The 21,190-nt window shown below is 33.5% G+C and overlaps 1 protein-coding gene across 6 annotated transcripts in view; it reads right to left on the bottom strand.

The window, feature by feature from the left end:
- LUZP2 (leucine zipper protein 2) overlaps positions 1-21,190 on the bottom strand; it is a 464,261-nt gene that overhangs the window by 49,468 nt on the left and 393,603 nt on the right. For 5 of the 6 annotated variants that reach the window (XM_074336145.1, XM_019742592.2, XM_019742591.2 and 2 more), the window contains 2 exons: positions 19,512-19,586; positions 8,363-8,527 (listed from right to left, as the gene is read on the bottom strand). In XM_074336145.1, the coding sequence (XP_074192246.1) occupies positions 8,363-8,527; positions 19,512-19,586 (240 nt within the window). The remainder of the gene's footprint in view (positions 1-8,362; positions 8,528-19,511; positions 19,587-21,190) is intronic. The other variant, XM_074336147.1, reaches the window with a different exon arrangement.

Genomic DNA, 21,190 nt, shown 5'->3' with positions numbered 1-21,190 from the left:
GTCTTGGCTGTCAGCTTAACATTCTATAAATGGGGAATAGCTTTCATATCCTATAATACACAGCAGAGTAACTGGCAATTTGGAGTCACAGTCATGCATTTAGTATGTCCTGCACTTTTTAAATGACTTCTCATCTTATGTTTTTTAGTAGAATTATTTCCAAAAGAAAACTATTCCTTAACCTTGGGACTCCCCATCAGAATTTCGTGCACTCTGTAACATCTTTGGTAGTAGTAGCCCAATTTCCCCAGTACCTTCATTAATGTGCTGTGAAAGACTGAAAATATGAATATGTAGTGTATATGGTATTAAATTGTGAATTAGTGGGACTTATGATATAATAGCTTATTAACATTTAAATATACTGGTATTTGACATCCCCTTACAAAAAAATTTGTCTTTACATTTTAAGTTGAAAATCCACTGGAATAACTGTTTGGAAAAGAACCACAACTATATTCCTTTAAAATTTTCAGTACACATATTAAGAATTGTGTACAAATTGAAATGTCTGTGTATCGATCCTCAAAACAACCACTAAAATCTCAATAATGAAAAAAAAGAAAAGAAAGAAAACGGAATCTGGTGGGCATTCTTTTGTAACATAGAAGATATCGATAGTGATCTTTTCTCTGAATATCAATATGAATTTCTAGACTTATGTAACATAACATTTCCAGCCAGAACATTTTGTTCCTATTTTATTTTAATTGTAGAAGGATAAAATGAATTACATCCTCATGTTGCTAACAAATGTCTTTGACAGATGTTCATAGAGTACCTAACTAATCAATTCTTATAAGTAATATTCTCACTACATATGTATCAAGGAGGAATAATAAATTAAAGTTTACGAGGATTTGGTTTCAGACCATCCCAGGGTACACATCTCTACATCAGTAATAAAAATAAAATATAAAATGTCCTTGTTAATTTTTATATTTACCAGGTTAAATATATATCTTGTAAATTTTCCAATATTTATGTGTGTATATAATATATATGTTCATATAGGTATATTTTTAACTTAAACTTAACTTCATTGCCACATATGTGCCATATCTGCTGGGAAGTAAACAAGCCATTATGATCTCCTAGGATCAAAAATGAAGCCCAAACAAAATTCCTTACATGTGATATTATATTTTATAAAAAAATGATTTAAATTTATGTCTTCATTTTTACCTCAAAATAACCCTGGACACATAAAAATATAAAATATATTTTTGTAGCATGGAAAGAAAGCCAATAGATGACAGATGTTACAGATCACTAAATATTTAGCTAATGAAAACCAACTGGTAGAAAAACAAATCTGTCTAAAATGGATCACCTTTGGGCCAGTTGAGAAATCTTCTCTTCTAGAAGCAGAAACATGAGGAGAAAGAGCAGGCATACTTCTTAGACTCCTTTGTCATTCCTAGAGTAAAGATTTTAAGAGTTCTAAAACTTGGATGTAAATTAGAATAATCTGGGAATTTTGAATAATTGCAAAAGCTAGCCTGCACTTCTGCTGGATTATGTCAGAACTGTGAATGTTGACACATGTGTGAGTAAAGCTCCCAATGGTTAAAAATGTAACCTAGATTGAGACCCTTAGTTGTATGATGATTCTAGGTGCGCTGTTTTGAGATTTTGGATCAATTATTTTGCAACAGATTTTTTGGAAAAAAAAAAAGAGAAATCATCTTGTTTTAAAACCTACTGCTTTAAACTACCACGCAGAATGCAATTTTCACTTGTATGCCTATAGCTCTTAAATAGGGCCACTGTTGCCTGCTGCCCTGGAATGACTTTGGCATGCCTAAGAAATGAAAAAAAAAAAAAAAAAAATCACAAATCACTGTTGTCCAATTAAGTAGATACCACAGCTATGATGCCATTATCAATGTAAACCACAGCTAAATCCAAGGCAATGAATAGCATGGAAAAAATAAACAAAAAACCCACAAAGACAGACAGAAGATGGTAACCTTCTAGGGTGCAGATGAAGTAATTGGTTTTCAACACAATTTCATCATTTTTTATGTGCATTGCTTATCTGAATTGTTTCCCATTTCTACTCTTTCAATTTTCTCCTTTCTTTATGGCATTTACTCTTATGATCACTGACATTACATTTATTGTGAAGATTTATCCATTCTTCCATGCTGAAAAAACTGTAGTTGTATTTATTTGAATAGATATATTATATTCTCTGAGCAATAAAACAAGGTAAGTAGTTTTATCTTGATTAAAGTAACATCCTCCTAAAACCCTTCTTTAAATCTTCTCAGAGTGTTATCTTGGTTTCCAAATATAATACATATTTCATATATTTGTTGACTGTATCTCAGTGTCAGACATTACAGCATATGCTGAATGCTGTATGTGCATTCTCTTAATTAATCTCCATATCAGCTTTGTAAGGTTGGTACTATTATCGTCTCCATCTTATACATATGGAGGATGAATCTCAAAGAAGTTAATAATTCAATAAAGGTTTCAAAATTAGGAAGTTGCAGAAGAAAAAGGATGTTTACTTAGTCAGTCTGATTACTGAATCTTAACTCTCTATTTAAAAAAATAATTTTCCTTGTATTTATGTTTATTATACAATATTTCTTGGCTATCAATGAAAAGCACAGCTGAATTACACAGCAGAAGTCCCCCTGGGCCTTTGAGGTCTTGACTAGAAATCTTTGGAGAGAATTATAAGATTTTCTATCTTTTGAAATCTCTGTCCTGATGTGGTGACTGATGAGAGGTAAATATCATCACCTCTATGTCGAGTGAATCCTAGCTGTAAACTCTGTATCATGCAGCTACAAACACCAAAGATATTACTGAATTAATAATTCATTTTTTTCACCTAACAGTATAGACTTCTTGGTAATATGTTTTCTGTATTTCCTTCTACATTTATATATTATCTAAATTATATAAAATCATATTTAACATTTTATAATACAATGAATATAATGAAGTAGAACAGTACAATAGATATGTAACCATCATTATTTTTTTCTGAATGTGCCATTGAGTTTTTTTAATACATATAATTATTTTTCATTTTTGGAGCATTTACATCTTGCTCTACCACTCACAGCAGAAGACAAAAATAAATTAGCATTCTGATCATGTATTGTTTGCATATTATCCATGATGCCTGGTAGACTTATCTAAAAGGCTTAACACAGATATCGACATGCCACACTCAGACACACAGACAGGGTCATGTTATTCACTAACTCTGGGGGATTAAGAGGACCCTGATTTGTAGTGTTTCCCAATTTCTATGGGACAAATTCTACCAATTTCAATCTACCTACATGATATCACTGAACATGAAGTTGGAAAGAGATGTCAGCAGCATAGCATTATATACTATTTCACTATATGGATGCAAAAGAGATAATATCTTCAAGAGCAGAGATAATAGCACACTATAGTAGTTTTGGTATTTACATTTGCTTTTAGTATAACTTACTTAATTCTAAGTGTACATAATTTATATTTAATGATGGCTGTATTTAAGACCTGACAAGTACAAATTCTGAAAATTTAATAGTCAGCTTTTATCAGCACGTATGAGCCATCTCCAGCAGACCACTGGAGCAGTCACCATTCTAAATATACACAATGCCGTACATATTTTGTTTTTCGTACTAGTGAAACAGGCATACAGAAGTCATGGTTCTCAGCTCAAATGTATAATGAAGAGTATGACAACAAAAAAGAGGAAGGGATACACTGTTACCATAAAATTTCATCTATTAGACTATAAATAAAACCATACTCAAGTTATTCCTCTTGACTGGTGTTTTTTATGACCCTCAGCACTTTTTATTGCCAACATTTAATTGCCATCCATGCTTATGATGCCAAATCCTTCACCTCCAATCAGATGTCTTCCCTGAGTTTCAGATTCAAATATATAAATGCCTATTGGGAATAGACAGTTGATTTTATAATAGATGTCTAACACTCAGTATGCTGAAAAACAAACCAATTTGAGATCTCCTTTAAAAGCTCCTCTTGCCTGTCCCATCACAGTAAATGAATGCAAGCACTGAGTGTTCTTTGTTTCCTCCCTTAACGCATCCCACTTAATAACTAGGCCATTACAGCTCTATGCTTCAGTTACATCAGGAATCACATTTCCATTTCTGCACCATAAATCAGGTCACCATCGTCGCAGGCATGGATCGATGAAATAGATTGTCCTCGTTTGCTTGTTTCTACTCTAGTCAGTCATTTTACACAAAACTCAAATCAGATCTCCTGGTTCATCCCTTTGCTCTTCACCTCTCTGTTGCAACAATATTTTCTTCATAATAAATACATAATATCATAACAAAGATATAACAAAGACATAATCTTATGTGCATTTGGATCTAAGTATCGCCTTAGTCTTTCTCTTTAATAGAAGCTATTTGGGATGTGGAACTCCAAATACAAAAAAAAAAAAAATGCCTTAATCTACTGCATACACCTTGTATTTTCTTTTTTTCTATGTTTTCTCTTTACAGAGAATTAGGCTGCAATCTCCAACAGGTCAGAGTTGTGTTATTTCAAATTTGCATTCCCCAGGGATGAGCACAGTTCTGGTGTGCAGAAGAAAAACAATTTAGTTGAATACTGAGTACTTAATGAACATGCGATAATAATATTCTATAACTCCTAAATGAGGAAAATATCCAACCAGAAGAGGAACACTGCTGTGGATTAAATGTCTGTGTCCTCCAAAATTCATGTGTTGAAGCCCTAACCCCAACGTGATGGTATTAGGAGACGGGATATTCTGGAGGAAATCAGGTTTAGACTGAGTCATGAAGGCAGGGATCTCATGGTCTGATTAGCGCCCTTGTAAAGGAGAAAAAGTGTCCTTATAAAAGAGTGAGATATCTATGCACAGACACAGATAGAAGACCACGTGAACACACAACTAGAAGGCAGCTGTCTACGCTCCAGGAAAAGGATGCTCATCAAGAACTGAAGCTGGCAGCACCTTGATCTTGGGCTTCAAAGCCTCTTGATCTGCGAGAAATGAGTGTCTGTTGCTTAAGTGCTCTCATCTATGGCATTTGTTAGCGCAGCCTGAGCTGATGAAAACAGAAGAACAGTAAGTGTCATTTGAAATTAATTCTCTAGAAACATCACTCTGGACACAGTAATGTAAGGAGAGAGGAATGTGGAGCCATCACTGTACTCAAGGTATGACCAAGACACGTGAGAAATAAACACTGTGCTAGAGCACTGAGAAAAAATAATTCTAACTTGGAGGGTAAGAAAAAATTCACTTGAATCAGAGAAACAGGAATAACTGTGGAGAATGCAATGAAGGAAAGGAGGCTGACAGACCTGATTGAAGGTCCTTGGTAAAAGTTTAAGCTATAAGACTAGATGGGGATGTGACAGGCATGCTCCAGAATTTAAGAAAAAACGAAGCAGGGGTTGCCAATATCTAAATTTGTTTTTAAGTTTTCACCAGTAAATTCCTATGATATTAAATTCCACATCTGATGAAATCTGTGGCTTTTAAAATCCACAGTGAATATATACATATATATATGCATATATATATATATATATATATATATATATATATATATATATATATATATATATATATATACACACACATGTATATATACATATGTATATGCAGAGGGTGCCAAAAAATGTATACACATTTTAAGAAAGGAAAAAAACTACTAAAATTGTAATACTCAATATATACCGATAACAAAAGATGAATACAAGTCATGTGTATACATTTTTTTGGCACCTGGTATATATGTGTGTATGTGTATTTATGTGCATGTGTATGTGTGTATGTGTGTGTGTGTGTATATATATATATATATATATATGCATATACACATACAATACGATAAATATTTGACTGCATTGCCCAATCTTCTGAAAGGAAAAATAAAAATAAAAATTTTGGAGAGGCTACTTTGTCTTTCTCTAGAAGTGGGTTGAAAATTATTTACTTGGATATGTTTCACAGATTTTGGGGGGGAAAAAACATACAATTACCCTATTTTTTCAAACAAAAGTTGAAGGTTAAAAAACAAAATGAAAGTAGGTGACACCAGCCACATATCACGGAAAATAAGGATTATTATTGGTAATGCTTAAGTCACAACAACACATGAGATAGGCACTGAGGAAACTGAGGCACAGAGAAGTTAAGTGATGTGATTGCCTCACAACTCTTTGACAGACACATCATACTACTAGGATATAATTAGTCAACTCTGAAGACTTACCAGTTAAATGTGCTCATTTAAAAGTTAGTTTTTTGTACATAGAGAAAAATTATTCTATGACTGGAGAGTTGATTTCTCTTATACACACCCCATATGACATTATATTATTCAGGATTTCATAAATATTATCAGTGAGGTGCCTTCACAGAGATAAGCTACAAGTATATATAAAATATAATTTCCATCACTATTGAAAAGATAAAGAATATGGGCAAAATATAAACACCAGACAAGCTTTTAGTGCTAATCTATAAGATAGAATGTTCCACAGTACATTAATGTAGATTTATTGAACTTTATCTTAAACAACTGGATGTCTCTGTTATTATATTTTGAAAAATGAGCAATCCCCATACCAGACTCACCTAAATGCTTTCTATCTTTTTCTGCGATAAACTGAGAGAAATAATAAATATTATTTATTTATTTCAATGAGAAGACCTACATTTATTGACAGTAAATCAGTTAAAGTAACAATCCATACTTTGCACCACACATTCAGGGTCATAAAGAGCCTACTTTTAATAACGGGCTTAAAGAAACAGATGTTGAGTTGAAGACAAGTGTAACATGTCCATAAAATTACAAAGCTGTTTTGTCTAAAGTCATTAGACGTGATAAGGCTGCACCGCTGCTCTTCCCTTAGATTAACGTTATGTGGAGGCAGTAATCGTTTCCTGGTGGGTGGGTGAGATGGTATGAGTAGTTGTGCATCTATTCAATGACCAGATTCAATAACTTTAATCAGGATTTTTCCTGAAACATAAAAACTGCATTATTACACAACTTTTCCTTGAGTTTGGTTAAGTAAACAAACACTTTAGACTTAGAATTACCAAAGGGGCAAGAAAAAATAAAGGAGAAAAATACTGGCTTACATTTTTTGAGGTCCTTCACTACATAATAAAAGTAAAGATAATATGATGAAATGAAAATACATATTTTTAAATTATTTTTGACAGAACAATCTGAGATTATACACACCATGCAGCCCATAAATGGAGAAAGTTACAGATAAAAAGTGAACATTAGGATATTTATTTTTTGTCACTTAGTTTTGAGTGTCTATCTTGAAAATAGTATTTCCCTAAAACACAATTTTTCCACATCCTCTTTAATTAACAGAAATTAATTAAGCACAGAAATAAGCATTAAGATATAGGCCCCTTTCTAAGGCTTTATTGGGTAATGGTATGGGTGGTTCTCAGGTTTTTCTGAGCCCACCCCTAGAGATTTGCATTAGAAGTGGCACTGATATCTGTAACACTCATTTTAACACGGAGAGATCCTAAGGCAAATGGTAAGAGAGCCAGCACTTTCCAATAAATATGCACTGCCTGAAATTCACTAAACTCTTTTCTCCAATAACTATTTCAGATTGTCAGTATTTATTTAAATGTAGAACCTGCAAATTGAAGGTCTTGAAGACCGAAATACAAAATAAAAGCAGCACTAAAATGCTCCTGTGCCCCCTCTGAAGTAGGGTGGCAGGGGAGACTTGGAGGAAGCTTTCCTTGTCAGTTGGTCTCAAAATCTCCTAGGGAGCTTTTAAAAAATACTAATGACTGGAGCCCAAACAGATTTACTAGATTGAGTCCCAAGTGTCAAGACTTTTATCCAAGTATCTCAAATAAGTCTTAAAATGCAGGCAGTGTTGAGAACTATGGACTTAATTTTTTAATAAATGTATCTACTTTTGTAAGGGTGATGATTATAGCTTAAGAGAAAGTATTTACCGTAGTAAATCTCTGGTGTATACAAGATAGTTTCTATTCACTAATTATAGAATAATAATAATTAGAATTACTATTATTTAAAAAATTTAGAATGGTATTTTAGAATAATAGTTATTATAATTACAGTTATGATAATTATAATCATTTTAAAATTAGATGACCCTAAGAATCAGCCCGTTCTCTACTAAAGAACATTCTCCAGGTGACAATGGATACTTTACAAATTAGGTGACTATCTTCCATTTACTTCTTAATCTTTTAATCACTTTGATATCTTATTTGGATCCACAGTGATGATCACATAGAATGAATTATGCAGACAGTATATTACTTGATTTTACTTTTAAAAGCCCAAATAAAGTGTACCTTGCTTTGGGTCCTTGCGTCTGGAATCTTAGTGTCAATTGTCCTGGGTGGAATTGACATCTGAGTTGGATTTGACCTGATTAGACTCAACGGGGACGGTTGATCACTGAAAACAGTTGACAGGCAGAGTTTTACAGTTTCTTTCATTGCTTTCAGTTGTGACTCCTAGGAAAAAAGAGAGATCACTATTCTTACATGTGGTTCTGGTTATCATTTATCTGATTAGATTCTCCTTTTCCTCCTAGTCTACACTCACTCCCCACATAAATACATATCAGTTTTCGAACATATTGCCTAACTTATAAACTCCATTATGGCACACTATTTAATGCACACTGAGTCTGTTTTTAGGAGTTAATGCATTTCATGATATATTTTGAACACTGAAATTCAGAGACATGTCTTTTTTCCCTTGAATTGGCATGATTTCAATCTTGAAAGTTGGCTGACAAGGACATTATTCTTTGGGGTGACTCTGAAGTAGAAAATGTCCTTCTTAGAAACCTGCCACCTTTCTCTTAGTATCAACCTCTTTTATTACAAATCACTCCCTGAGCAATGTAAGCCCCCGTGTTCCTCCGATTAGCCTGTGCCCCTACCCAACTTCCCCACATACTAAAATAAGTTTATTTCTGATAAAGCTCTTATTTCCTCTGAGCCTTGTTAAGAAGCAGGAGTTACTTTCCTATGATCGTAAATGCTGATATTAATACTTTCTTATATTAGCATACGATCACAATATTCCAAGCACTTTCACACACAAGAAAGAATTTTACACCTTCAAACATCTGGAAAACTGGCATTATTATTATGATTCTACTATGAAGAAAAGAAAGTTCAAGGTTTTCAGACCGGTTTAGTTTTGGTTCACATCGCAAGGCAGGCTGTTCTAATGTGACAACCATCTCTCCCTCCTGTCTAATCCCCAGCTCCTGTTTCTAAAAATATTTTTAAATGCTGACAACTTAAAAATAACAATAATAACATAAAGCTAAATACAAATGACAGAGAGATCCTCAGATGCCAAAATGAAGAGGGACATACAACACTTTGGAAATCTCATGATAACTCAGAGGTAAATTGGGGAATGGCTATAGGCCCTAATAGGAAAATGTCACATAAACATCAATTTTGAGATGTGAGGTGTGGCCTCTGGTTCAGGAGACATGAAAAGAAAGATTAGCTATAGGGGCTAAGATCCCTGGACAAGCTAGCATACATGGAGTTTACCCCTTAAGTGTATCCATAGATCAATGAAGCAGCAAAGTCTGTTTTCTCTGCCTGTCGAAGTTGTATGCTCCCAATAAAACTACTGCCTTTTATATACTATGCCCGGATGCACCTTCATATAGCACCCCCCCATTTCTTGTCTCCTGTAAAGCCCTTGTTGTCATAGTGACTATGACTTAGAGCTTTCCCAGTGCCTACCTCTGAGCTTTCTACTCATATGTGGTATATCATATTTATTGTTAAGTCACGGTGTCTATTGCTGGAAATAACAGTTTAAAAATCTCTCTCTTTGGTCATGTCAAAAGATAAAACAAGCAAACAAACAAACAAAAAACAGCAATAAGAGCAGCAACTTGCAATATGTAAGACATAGGACAGCATATATTTCCTTCTCGTTAATCTTGCCCTGTCAAATTCTCTAAGACAAAGTAAGAATCTGATAAGGACTTGGATGAGGGAGCATTAAGTGGACAGGAGGGGGCTAAGCTGAATGATCACTTCTTACTCAAAATGGTCCCTTTTATTTGCTTGCCTTAGTCTCAAGATTCTTCTCCTTCCCCCACATCATCACTTTCTATGACTGATCCTGTTGTTCCTTCACATAATTTATCACTAACTTTTAATTTATATGTCTATACACATACATATAAGTTGCCTATTTTGTTCAGTACTATATATCAGACTTAACATAATCCAGACACATTAGAAGGAACTCAACAGAAAAGTTGTTGAATAAATGACTGAAAAACTTAGGTGCAAACATTGTTTCTGTATGTCAGGGGGGAAAAAATCAACAAGTTATATCAATAAAAAGAAATGAAGTTAACAGTTCAGATTTCTCTTCCTGTTGGCTCCTTGTTACAATCTTGGCTGACACTTCCCTTCTCTCACTACAGAATAGAAGATCATGGCATTGAGTGCTGTGTCAGGAGTGAGATGTTCCAAGCGGCCTTGTGTTTTCTGTTTTGCATATTATAGTGAGACAGTGGAAATAGAGCTAATGTGACAGGGTCAGGCAGGTCTTGGCCAGGACTTCCAGCTAATGTGGCTTTGAAATGTAGGTTTTCAATGGTCAGATCATGGAGGAAGTAATGGTGGTTATTGTTTTCACTGTATTCATATCTTGGTTCCTCTTAACACACTATACTTCAAAAAGTTGGCTCTGTAACAGGCTTAAAGTATATTTTCCCATAATAGACAGATTCTGGAGTAGGGGCTGAAATTGGATATTGAAAATAAATAATGGACAGCATCATGTTAATAGTTTCAAACATTGATTTTCAATAATACCTGTTTAGTTAGGCAAGACAAATTTTTCAATAAAACAATAAACGGGGCTGTGTATATATGTTATATTTTTAATTGTCTGAACTTTGACATGATCATCTCATCTGTTCCCACACTGTCAGGATCATATAACATAACAGAAACAATATCAGATAAACATTACCTCCAACCCCTCACCTTTCATAGCCACAGTAGTAAACTATCTCAGCTCTTATTTTTCAACCTATCCACAATCTCGTAGCTTCTGATTTCATTCCTTTTTTGAACCATAAGCCTGCATCTTTGGCCCCGATCCTTGGTTACGTTGTAGATTTTTTTTTTTTCCTCTCAGACACAGTAGATGGAGGTGAGTAAGCCTGTCCTAATCTGGTCAGTTTTCTACCAAACAAACAAACAAACAACAAAACCCAGCTTTCTAGTTCATCTAGTCTAAAGCCTGTTATCGACGCTACTCGTGTTTGGTTTGACCCAGTTGCGTAAGCGGGACCCAGATAATGATTTTATACCACAACATCGTTACATTTTCATTCAAGGCTAGCTGTAGTCTGAAACTGCAAGCTACTGTTTACTTTCCAGTTCACTGGAACAAGATGTCACCCAATGAAATATGATGGGAAGCATAGCAAGTATACTTTGTCCTAGATCTTACAACCTATTCCCTCCTAAGATCACTCTTGTTCCTGCACCAAACCACTTTTTCCAGTTGCTTTGCAGCATGGTAGTAAAATGCAAACCCCTTAATAAGGACCTGATTGTCACAATGTCCTTTGTTTATAACTCATCAAACATTCCAAGCTCATTTGCATCTTAGAGCCGTTATACCTGCTGTTTCCTCTGCCTGCAGAACGCTTTTCCCATGTAGCTATGTAGGAAACTTCTAATTAAAATTCATGTCTCAGCTCACATATGATCTTCTTGAAAACAGTCCCTGATCACTCTTTCAAAGAATACTCCTTCCTTAAAGTCTCTGTTACATTTGTTAAATTGTGTCCCATGTAGCTCTTATCATTGAAAATTATCTTACTGTTTATATGTTTATTGTTTATCTACTTCTATTATAATGCAGTTTCTTTGAGGGCCAGTATCTTTTTTGCAGCATCACCAGTTTCTAACTTAACAAATATTTGTTACATGAGTAAATAAAGAAAACCCTCCCGAGGATATAAGTGGGTGCGATTTTACCTTTTGCTCCTTATCCTGTATTATATAAGAAAAGTATTATTTTAGACGTTAAAATACTAGTGTTTGTGCTGTATAATATGGAACACTTATAAAAATCACATATATCTATATATATATATATATATATATATATATATATATATATATATATATGTGATCTTAAGATGGTGGGAGACTTAAAAGGCAATTTTTTGCATGCCTGTGAGTACTTTTCTTAGAAAAATGATTTTTTTCTAAGAACAACAAGATATACCTTGCAAAGACAACGGTGCTCCTAATTTGTGATCTGACACATAAAAGTTCACAGCGTATTATTCATGTCTATCTTGACTCATTTACATGAAGACATGAAGTCCTCAGAGAGATCTAGGTGCAATATCAGCTGCTGCCTTGGGAAAGACCATGAGGGACTGGTAATCCGAAGCTATCCCTGTAACATTATTTCTGCCATGAAATCACCTCTATGGATCCTAAAAGGTCATTCAACATTTTTGGCTTGATGCTCTAGGTGATCTCTAGGTCTTTTATATGTAGGATGAATAGCATGTCATTATCTTCATTTATCTATTCAATCAATAACTATTTATTACGTTCCTGCTATGTGCCAGACATAATGGGGCAAAAAGAGTTCTCGTTCTTTTACTATCTAGTCCCAGGAGTCTATGTAGGTTTCCTATCTTATGCCATCTGTGATATGGATGTAATTATGCAGGCTTTCCTGGGTAAAATTTTGTGAGGATCAGATGCAATAAAACCTTTTTTTTTAATATAAAAGTTTGAGAGATAAATTTCCATATCATAAAGTTGTTTTCCCATTCCAATAGCTGAAGATAACTGTAATTCATAAGATATTGCCAAATAAATAGTTGATGTTTTGAAAACCAAAGTTGATTCTTAGATTTTGAGGTTATCATTATTTATATTGGGAGCGTAAACTAAGACTTCTTTCATTAAATATATTATGAGAACAAAGTTGGAATGTGAAGATGTTGTTTTCATAATATTTATGAGGTATTGAAAGTTATTTGAAGCCCAGATGTAACATTCTCAGGAGCTAAACAACTGAAGAGCGTAAAAAAATGTCTCATATAGAGATATAAAGATAATGAAGAGAGAAGAGCAATTTCATTAAACTGAATTTTTTATCCATTTTGAAGTGAACTAGTATTTCTACCCGACTTTATGACTGGTTTAGGAGCCTCATACATATCTTACATGAAATTTATTGAAATTAACCTCCAGTAAGAAGAAATGCTTTCATTGTTCACTGTAGTGAAAGGAGTGGCAAGATGCTGACGGTTAAACAGATAAATTGTTATCACAGAGAAGCTGTCTCTGTGATCTCATTCACTAATAATAATTATTATGCTTACTGAGTGTTTTTCAGGTGCCAAGAATTCTTCCCAGTATGTTACTTTATTGAGGCATACAATTTTCTCATCACCCTTATAATGTAAGTTTTATTATTATTCCATGTTACAGTGAAGCATAAAGAGTTTGAGAAATTCAAACATGGTCATTCATGGAAAACGTTATGATATGAACATAGATAGACTGACACTGGAGACCTTTATTTAAACACTGCAACCTATAGCTTCTCATCCTAAATACAGATGGTGGGATGGTGTGGGCTAGGCATATTGTGATGGTGATAGGGGTGGGGAATAGAAACAGGGCAGAGGAAAGCATAGAATGGGTAAAACAAAGAAGGAAAAACTTTTCATTAATCCCAACCTCTGTGACTCAGGCAAAATTATAATTTTCCCATGAAGTCTTATGTGACTACACAGTTCATATGATCCACATGTACTTAAAATATACATACAGGTCTGACAAGTAAGTTCACAAACTTGTTGCAACAATGTTGCTAAACTTTTTTGGTATCAGAGGGATTATTCATTATGAATTGATACCAACTGGACAGTTAACCAAGTTTACTATTTGGAAGTGCTGAAAAGGCTGCGTGAAAAAGTTAGATGAAAATGAGCTGAAATTTTCGCCAATTTGCATCACAACAATGCACCAGCTCACATGGTACTTTCTGTGAGGGAGTTTTTAGCCAGTAAACAAATAACTGTATTGGAACACCCTCCCTATTCACCTGATCTGGCCCCCAATGACTTCTTTCTTTACCCAAAGATAAAGGAAATATCGAAAGGAAGACATTTTGATGACATTTAGGACATCAAGAGAAAAACGACAACAGCTCCAACGGCTATTCCAGAAAAAGAGTTCCAAAATTGCTTTGAAGGGTGGACTAGGCGCTGGCATGGGTACATAGCTTCCCAAGGGGAGGACTTCAAAGGTGACCATAGTGATAGTCAACAATGAGGTGTGTAGCATTTTTTCTAGGATAAGTTCACAAACTTAATTGTCAGACCTCATATTCATTCTCTGATTTTATGACCTCATGGCTTTGCATACAATGATTTTCGAATTGCAGGTGCCCAACAAAATTGTGAGAGATATGAAAATGAGGATGATGTACCATAAGTGTTTTCTGTTTCCCATATCACCTAGCACATGGTGATGACACAAAAGGCATCTCAGATCTATTTAGCCATTGACTAAATGGACTACATGAAGTCTAACCAGGAATAATATTTAATGTAAGAAAAAAAAAAAAAAAACATTCTGAAGAGTTGGTTAAAACTCAGAGGAGGCTGAGCTGCCTCAGGATCATGGGAATTCAACAACTTTCTGGTACTTAAAGCATACTGCAGAGACTGTGGCTGGTGAGCCAAAGAAATAATGTTTTTTAAAAGATGGTCTACTTGAACTTTAGGATTATACCTACCTCTCATTTTCTGATTCCACTGATACTATAAAGAGTCATTTCTCTTTTTAAAAAGTAATATTATTTTGCATGAATTGCATATGGTCAGAGATTAGCATAAATTGGTATAAAGTTGTTTTTTATAAATTAAAAAAAATCTCAAAAAGCTGGGATCTTGGTAAGATGAATTATATTTGACCTAGTCTACAAAATAGCAAATAGTCTTCCCTAAAATTATTAAATATTATCTTAATTACTAGAATAAATTAATATAAAATATGACAATCACACAGCAGTGACGTTGTTAAAATATCTAGTTACTGATTCAAAAGCTACATTTGTCACAAAGATCTAAACCTTAAGAAAAACATCATTAGAATTCACCAAATTTCCTTACTAATTCTACTGCAACACTTTCTAGATAGGCTGTTAGATTGTCCTGTTAGCTCTGAAGAGGTTTTGGTCATAAATAAGTGAGGAAAATGCCTATGTGAGACCCAGTCCCTGGGAAAGAGAATTTTATCCTGGTTCTTTACAACTACTGCATAGTAAGGAGATACCACAAGAGCTTTAGAACGAATCAGCCTTAAATGTTCCATCTCCTCTATTGTGTATCAAAACACCTATGGTTCAAATTGGTGGTTAAGAGGCAACTTATGATCTTTACAAAATTGCTAATCATATATAGTATATGTATTATTGCAAAAAAAGTTTATGAATGTGATTGTCTTACTTGTTTATTTTTCTAAATAAAATTGTTGCTAAGCTGTAATCACAAAGATGGAAAGCTCTTGATAGCAGACAGAACACTAACTTGATTTTTAAAAATAACTTATTTTGGAAAATATAGGGGTATATGGAGAACAACATAACAAACGTAACAGATATTAGATAAACATCAATCTAAATTAAATCTTAAAATCATCATTTTGATTATTATATATATATTTGTTATATATAATGTAATGTTTATATAATTTTGTAAAATATATTATATATAAAATACATGGGTATGCATGTTTATAACATACACATACACAGGCATTACATATACCTAATGTATACATACACTGAGTATACTGTATGATATATACATAATGCACACAATATACATATACATATCATGTGTGTGCATGAATAAAAGGCTATCTGTGTCTATATAATTATTAGAAGATAAAATATTTGGGTATCAGTAGAATTATTTGTAAGCATGCTTAGTGATCGTCTTTCCCCAAAGGCAATTGTGTCCAAGAATTTGATGTGTCTTTCTATTTTATCTTTTTATCTGATACGTAGTTGAAACAAAATTTGTTTTGTGTATATGAACATTTGTGAAATATCACACATACAATTCTCAATTTTTTCATCCAACAGTATATATGTTATAGAGATGTATCAACATTGATACAAGTATCTTTATATTTATTCATTATTATTAAAATTTGATTATTATTTGAAAATAGTAACTAGAGCATAGAAAATATATAGAATGTATGTATTAATTCTATCAGTAAGCATTTACATTATTTCCATTTATTATTAATATAAACATCCCTGTATTTAATGTCCCTATGCTTGTTTCCAAGTATACCAAGTGGTGCCAAAAAAATGTACACACTGTAAGAGATGTTATCTATGTTTTACTTTTGGAAGTTGAATTGAATTACTGTAGCAATATGTAGTATGATGTTTGCTCAAAAGATGGCATTAATCAAATAAATGCTAGTGTCATTCATTGTATTGCAGTTTTAATACAGATTTTTCCTTTCTTAAAATGGGTATGCATTTTTTTGGCACCCTCCATATATGGATAAGTGCAAATTCTAAGACACACATATTTAATAACTGATTTTAATAATTACACACCTATCACAAGTGATTCAGAATTTGGTATCATCAGACTTAATTTTTACCAATCTGATGGTGTTGCTATGATATCTCATTGTTTCTATCCACATTTACATTTTATCTGGCGATGTTAAGTATCTCTTATTTTGTTAACAAATCATATTAAAATACAGAAGATAATTAAAACGTGCATTGGTCTTAAATGTACTTTAAAAAATGTACTCGTATATACATTTTAGAGGAATATTACTGTATGCACACTGATTTAAGATTTTGATGCCATTCTCTTGGACTGATCCATATGAAACTCCCTTCTTATTACTAAAAATTCTGAACTTCAAGTCTACTTTGAATAACACTAGTATTGATATACAAGCTTTGTATTACTTTTTGCATAGGTTGTCTTTTTTTCCCTATCATTTTATTTACAGACCTCCTGTTTATATTTAAACATATCTTTTGTATAAATCATAGAGTTTCTGTTTAATGTAGTCTTACAATTTTAGCCTTACACTTGGAATATTTTGACCATTTAAAAAATATAATACTTAAGTTGATATCTACCATTTTATTATTCATTTTCTGTTTTAGTTTATCTTTTTTTTTATATCCAACAATCAACAATTGGACTGTAATATAATTATTATATCTTTGATTTAACCTCTTGTGGAATACTTACATCTTTGAGTCTGTGGTTGATGTCTTTAAAGCTCTGGGAAATTTTTAGCCATTATCTTTACAAATATTGCTTCTGCTAATCATTTTTTCTAAGACAACAATTGGAAATATTTTAGAAATTTAGAAATTATCTCAAGCATTTCTTATTCTCTTTGTGTTTATTTTTCATTTATTTTTGCATTCTATACATTGTTATAGGTATTTGATATTAATCTTCCTTTCATTTCACTAGTCTTCAGTTCTATGTTCACTAACCAAATCTGCCGTTAAGCACATCAGTTAAATTTTTAATTGCATACATTATATTGTTCTATTTCTAGAATATCTACTTGATATTTTTTGTAGGTTCCAAGTCTACTGAAAATTTTTATCCTTTGTATATACATATACACTGAGGGTGCCAAAAAACACATTTTAAGAAAAGAAAAAATTGTATTAAAATTGTAATAGAATGAATAATGCCAGCATTTGTTTAATACCATCTTTTGAGTGAACATCATCTATACATTGCTACAGTAATTCAATTCAAGTTCAAAAGTAATACATATATAATATCTCAAACTGTGTACATTTTTGACACCCCTGGAATATATATATATATATATATATATATATACATACATATGTACATATGTGTGTGTGTTTGTTTGTTTATTTATTTATTTATTTATATATATATTTATTTATTTATTTATTTATTTATTTATTTTTTTTTTCCCTCACTCCAATACCTGAATCAGCTCCAGGTAATGTTTCTCTTGTTTCCTTTCTATATATTGATACATTGTATTCTCTCTCCACATGCCCTGAAATATTTTTATTACGTGTCAGATATTGTCTATACGTAAACCAGAAATCCTCCGGATGATATCTTCCACAAGTGTCTACCTTTTCACTGTCATACAGAACAATGGCAGATAACGCCAATCTAATCAAGAATTGATCTTAGTCAGGGGATAGGTTGAAGGCTTAGTAAAATGCATATTATTTCGGATTGGCCCTGTTGCTTAAGCCTGGACTTGCCATGCTTTTGATTGAGAGCAATGTGGGTGTTCTTCTTGTCAAGTCTAAAATAGTATGATTCACTTCTGAGATTCAGAGCGTCCTGTATTAATGTGTGTTAGATATATGTTCTGGGTATTAAAAAAAAAAAAATACATTGGGTGGTCAATGAATGGGTATAGAGTGAACCAAGAAATACATTATTTTAACATCACTCTACCCTTTTGTTTCAAATGAACTAAAGAAAAAAATAAATGTTTATTTCCCACAATCTTGTAAAACTGATTTAAAGTGAAAAAAAAGAAGAAACATTAAGAAATTTTATCATAACTATTAGGCAGCAGAAAAGTAATTCTGAATTATATGACCAATTCCTTCCTCTATTTTATGTTTGCCTTTCCATATGCGAATTCCCTATTTTCCATCCATGACTTACATGAAGGGCACTGAAAGGCAAAGACAGGCATCAGACGGGAGTTGTGGTTTATCCTGAGCACACACAATTGAAACACAATGAGAGATTAATAAAATCAAAGTGAAATAGATAAGGTAAAAAGAGATGATGAAAATCTTTTGTAAATAGTGGCAATGGTAGCACGACTTTATGAACTTTAAAATTTTAGTGTGACTTTTATGGCAAATGAATTATACCTCAATAAAGCTGTTGTAAAGATGGACTGTCATCAACCCCTGTATTATTTTGTTTTTGTGAAGACTTCATGGTTAAGAGAATTACGTTCTTCTTTTATGCCTCGATAACCTCAAGAACTCTGATTTAAATTTTCCAAAATGAAAAGTGTCAACGGCTACTTCCATTTGCTTTATAACTCATTCATCCAGAGTTAATACATGTCATCTTTGTTGGTGCTTTAAAGCACGTTTATTTATGGTGTTATACAATGAATATACCAGTAAGGTGAAAAATAAAGCCGTGAACTCACAGAGCTTGAACCTTGAGTCAATTAACTATTAGCAGCAAAAACAAGGAAAAAATTGGGTTCCAAAGGGAATATCAAGCACTTGTAAATTCTATAACCATCTTACATATATATACAGCATCTGGAATTGAATTAATAAATCAAGAAAAGACGAACACTAGCTTCGTCTTCTAACCAAAGTTGTGCTTGTTCATGGATGTAAACTTACCCGGTCAAGAGCTGCTTTTTCCAGCGCATTTCTGGCCACAGCTAATTTTTGTTCCAGATCAGTAAGCTGTTGGGCCTGTAAAATGAAAAAAAGGTAAATCTTCCGAGGAAATGTCATACTCTCCCCTCCACTTTAAGCATAGTTCATTCACTGTCCACGAATAATTTAAAAAAAAATTATCTTGGAAAATTCATTTAGAATTCAGGTTAAAAATACATTTACGTATTATACGGCCATTTGCTTAAGTTGCAGAAAATAGGATGTTCTAGATGGATGTGCACTTAATTGCACTGGTCTGAACTGTCCAGTTGCAAATTTCCAGCTCAAGTCCCTGAAAATAACATGTGATATAAATCCACCAGTAAGTTTCTAGTTGTTATGGACTGTATTATGTTCCCCTAAATTCATATGTTGAAGCTCTAACCCTCCCTCATGTGATTATATTTGGAGATAGGACTTCTAGGGAGGTAATTAAGATTAAATGAGTTTAAAAAAAATGAGGCCATAATGCTTCTCTCTCTCTCTTTCTGTCTCTCTCTCTTTTTCTCCCTCTCTCTCCATGCTCACACAGAGTAAAGGCCATGTGAGCACAAAGTGAGAAGTCACCATGTGTAAGTCAGAAAGAGCTCTCACTACAAACCAAATCTGCCAGCACCTTGATCTCAGATTTCTAGACCCCAGAATTGTGAGAAAAGTTATTTCTGTTGTTTAAGCCACCCATTCTGTGGTATTTTGTCATGCTATCCTGAACAGGCTAATACAACAGTATCACTCTTTTTATTATTAAGTTTTAGTCCAATATACCTCTTTATCCCACCTTATCTCTGTACCTTTGCAAATGCCATAACTGTGCTATTCAAAGAAAAGAGCAATGACTCAGATTTGAAAGATGTGTGTTCAAATCCTGCCTCCACCAATTTCTAGCTATATACTGACAAGAAGTTGCCCAGTGGACTCTCAGAAGACTTGCAGAAGAGCCTCAGAACCTCATAGCACTAAACCTCTCTATACTGCTGGCCTTTGCGTGGCCAGTGCAAAGAATCTGAAGCTGGAAGGAACAGAGGATCTTTCTGATGTTCTTGTGAGGCAAGGCAACTGAGTTTTTCAGGGAGAAATCAGCAGCAGGGGACTTGACATTTATTCAGTGGCCAGGATATCACCACGTCGGGTGCTCTGATGCCATGGGCTTGTTGAAAGGCTGTAGCTAACAACCAAAGTGCTCATATGTCAGTTGCTCATCCCTCCTCTCCCTCACAGTCTGAGAACCAGCACCTTGAAGCTTGGTCCTCGATTAAAGTTTTCTGCCCTATGGTGACCACCTAGGAGGGAGGAGAGGTTGAGGATCCTGTTCTTGATTGTGAAAACCTATATACATTCTTTGTATCCATGGCTAGTTTGATCTGTGTCATTCTCCACAATTTACTCTTGTAGAAAATAATTTTCTAGTAGGCACTTGTCCTAAATAGCTACCTAATCCACGTACATAAAATACATCTTATGTTCACATTCATATATATAAATATACAGAGGGTGACAAAAAATGTATACACATTTTAAGAATGAAAAGAAAAGTATTAAAATTATGCTGATGGTAACCACTTTGAGCACCTCTTGTAATTACAGAAATCAAACGCAACTTGTATTCATCTTGTGTTATCTGTATACGAGTATATTGAATA

This window comes from Rhinolophus sinicus, linkage group LG06 (assembly GCF_036562045.2).
Source record: "Rhinolophus sinicus isolate RSC01 linkage group LG06, ASM3656204v1, whole genome shotgun sequence".
NCBI classification, from domain to species: domain Eukaryota; kingdom Metazoa; phylum Chordata; class Mammalia; order Chiroptera; family Rhinolophidae; genus Rhinolophus; species Rhinolophus sinicus.
The sequence above is the reverse complement of the archived record's forward strand: the minus strand, read 5'-3'. Positions and strand labels throughout refer to the sequence as shown.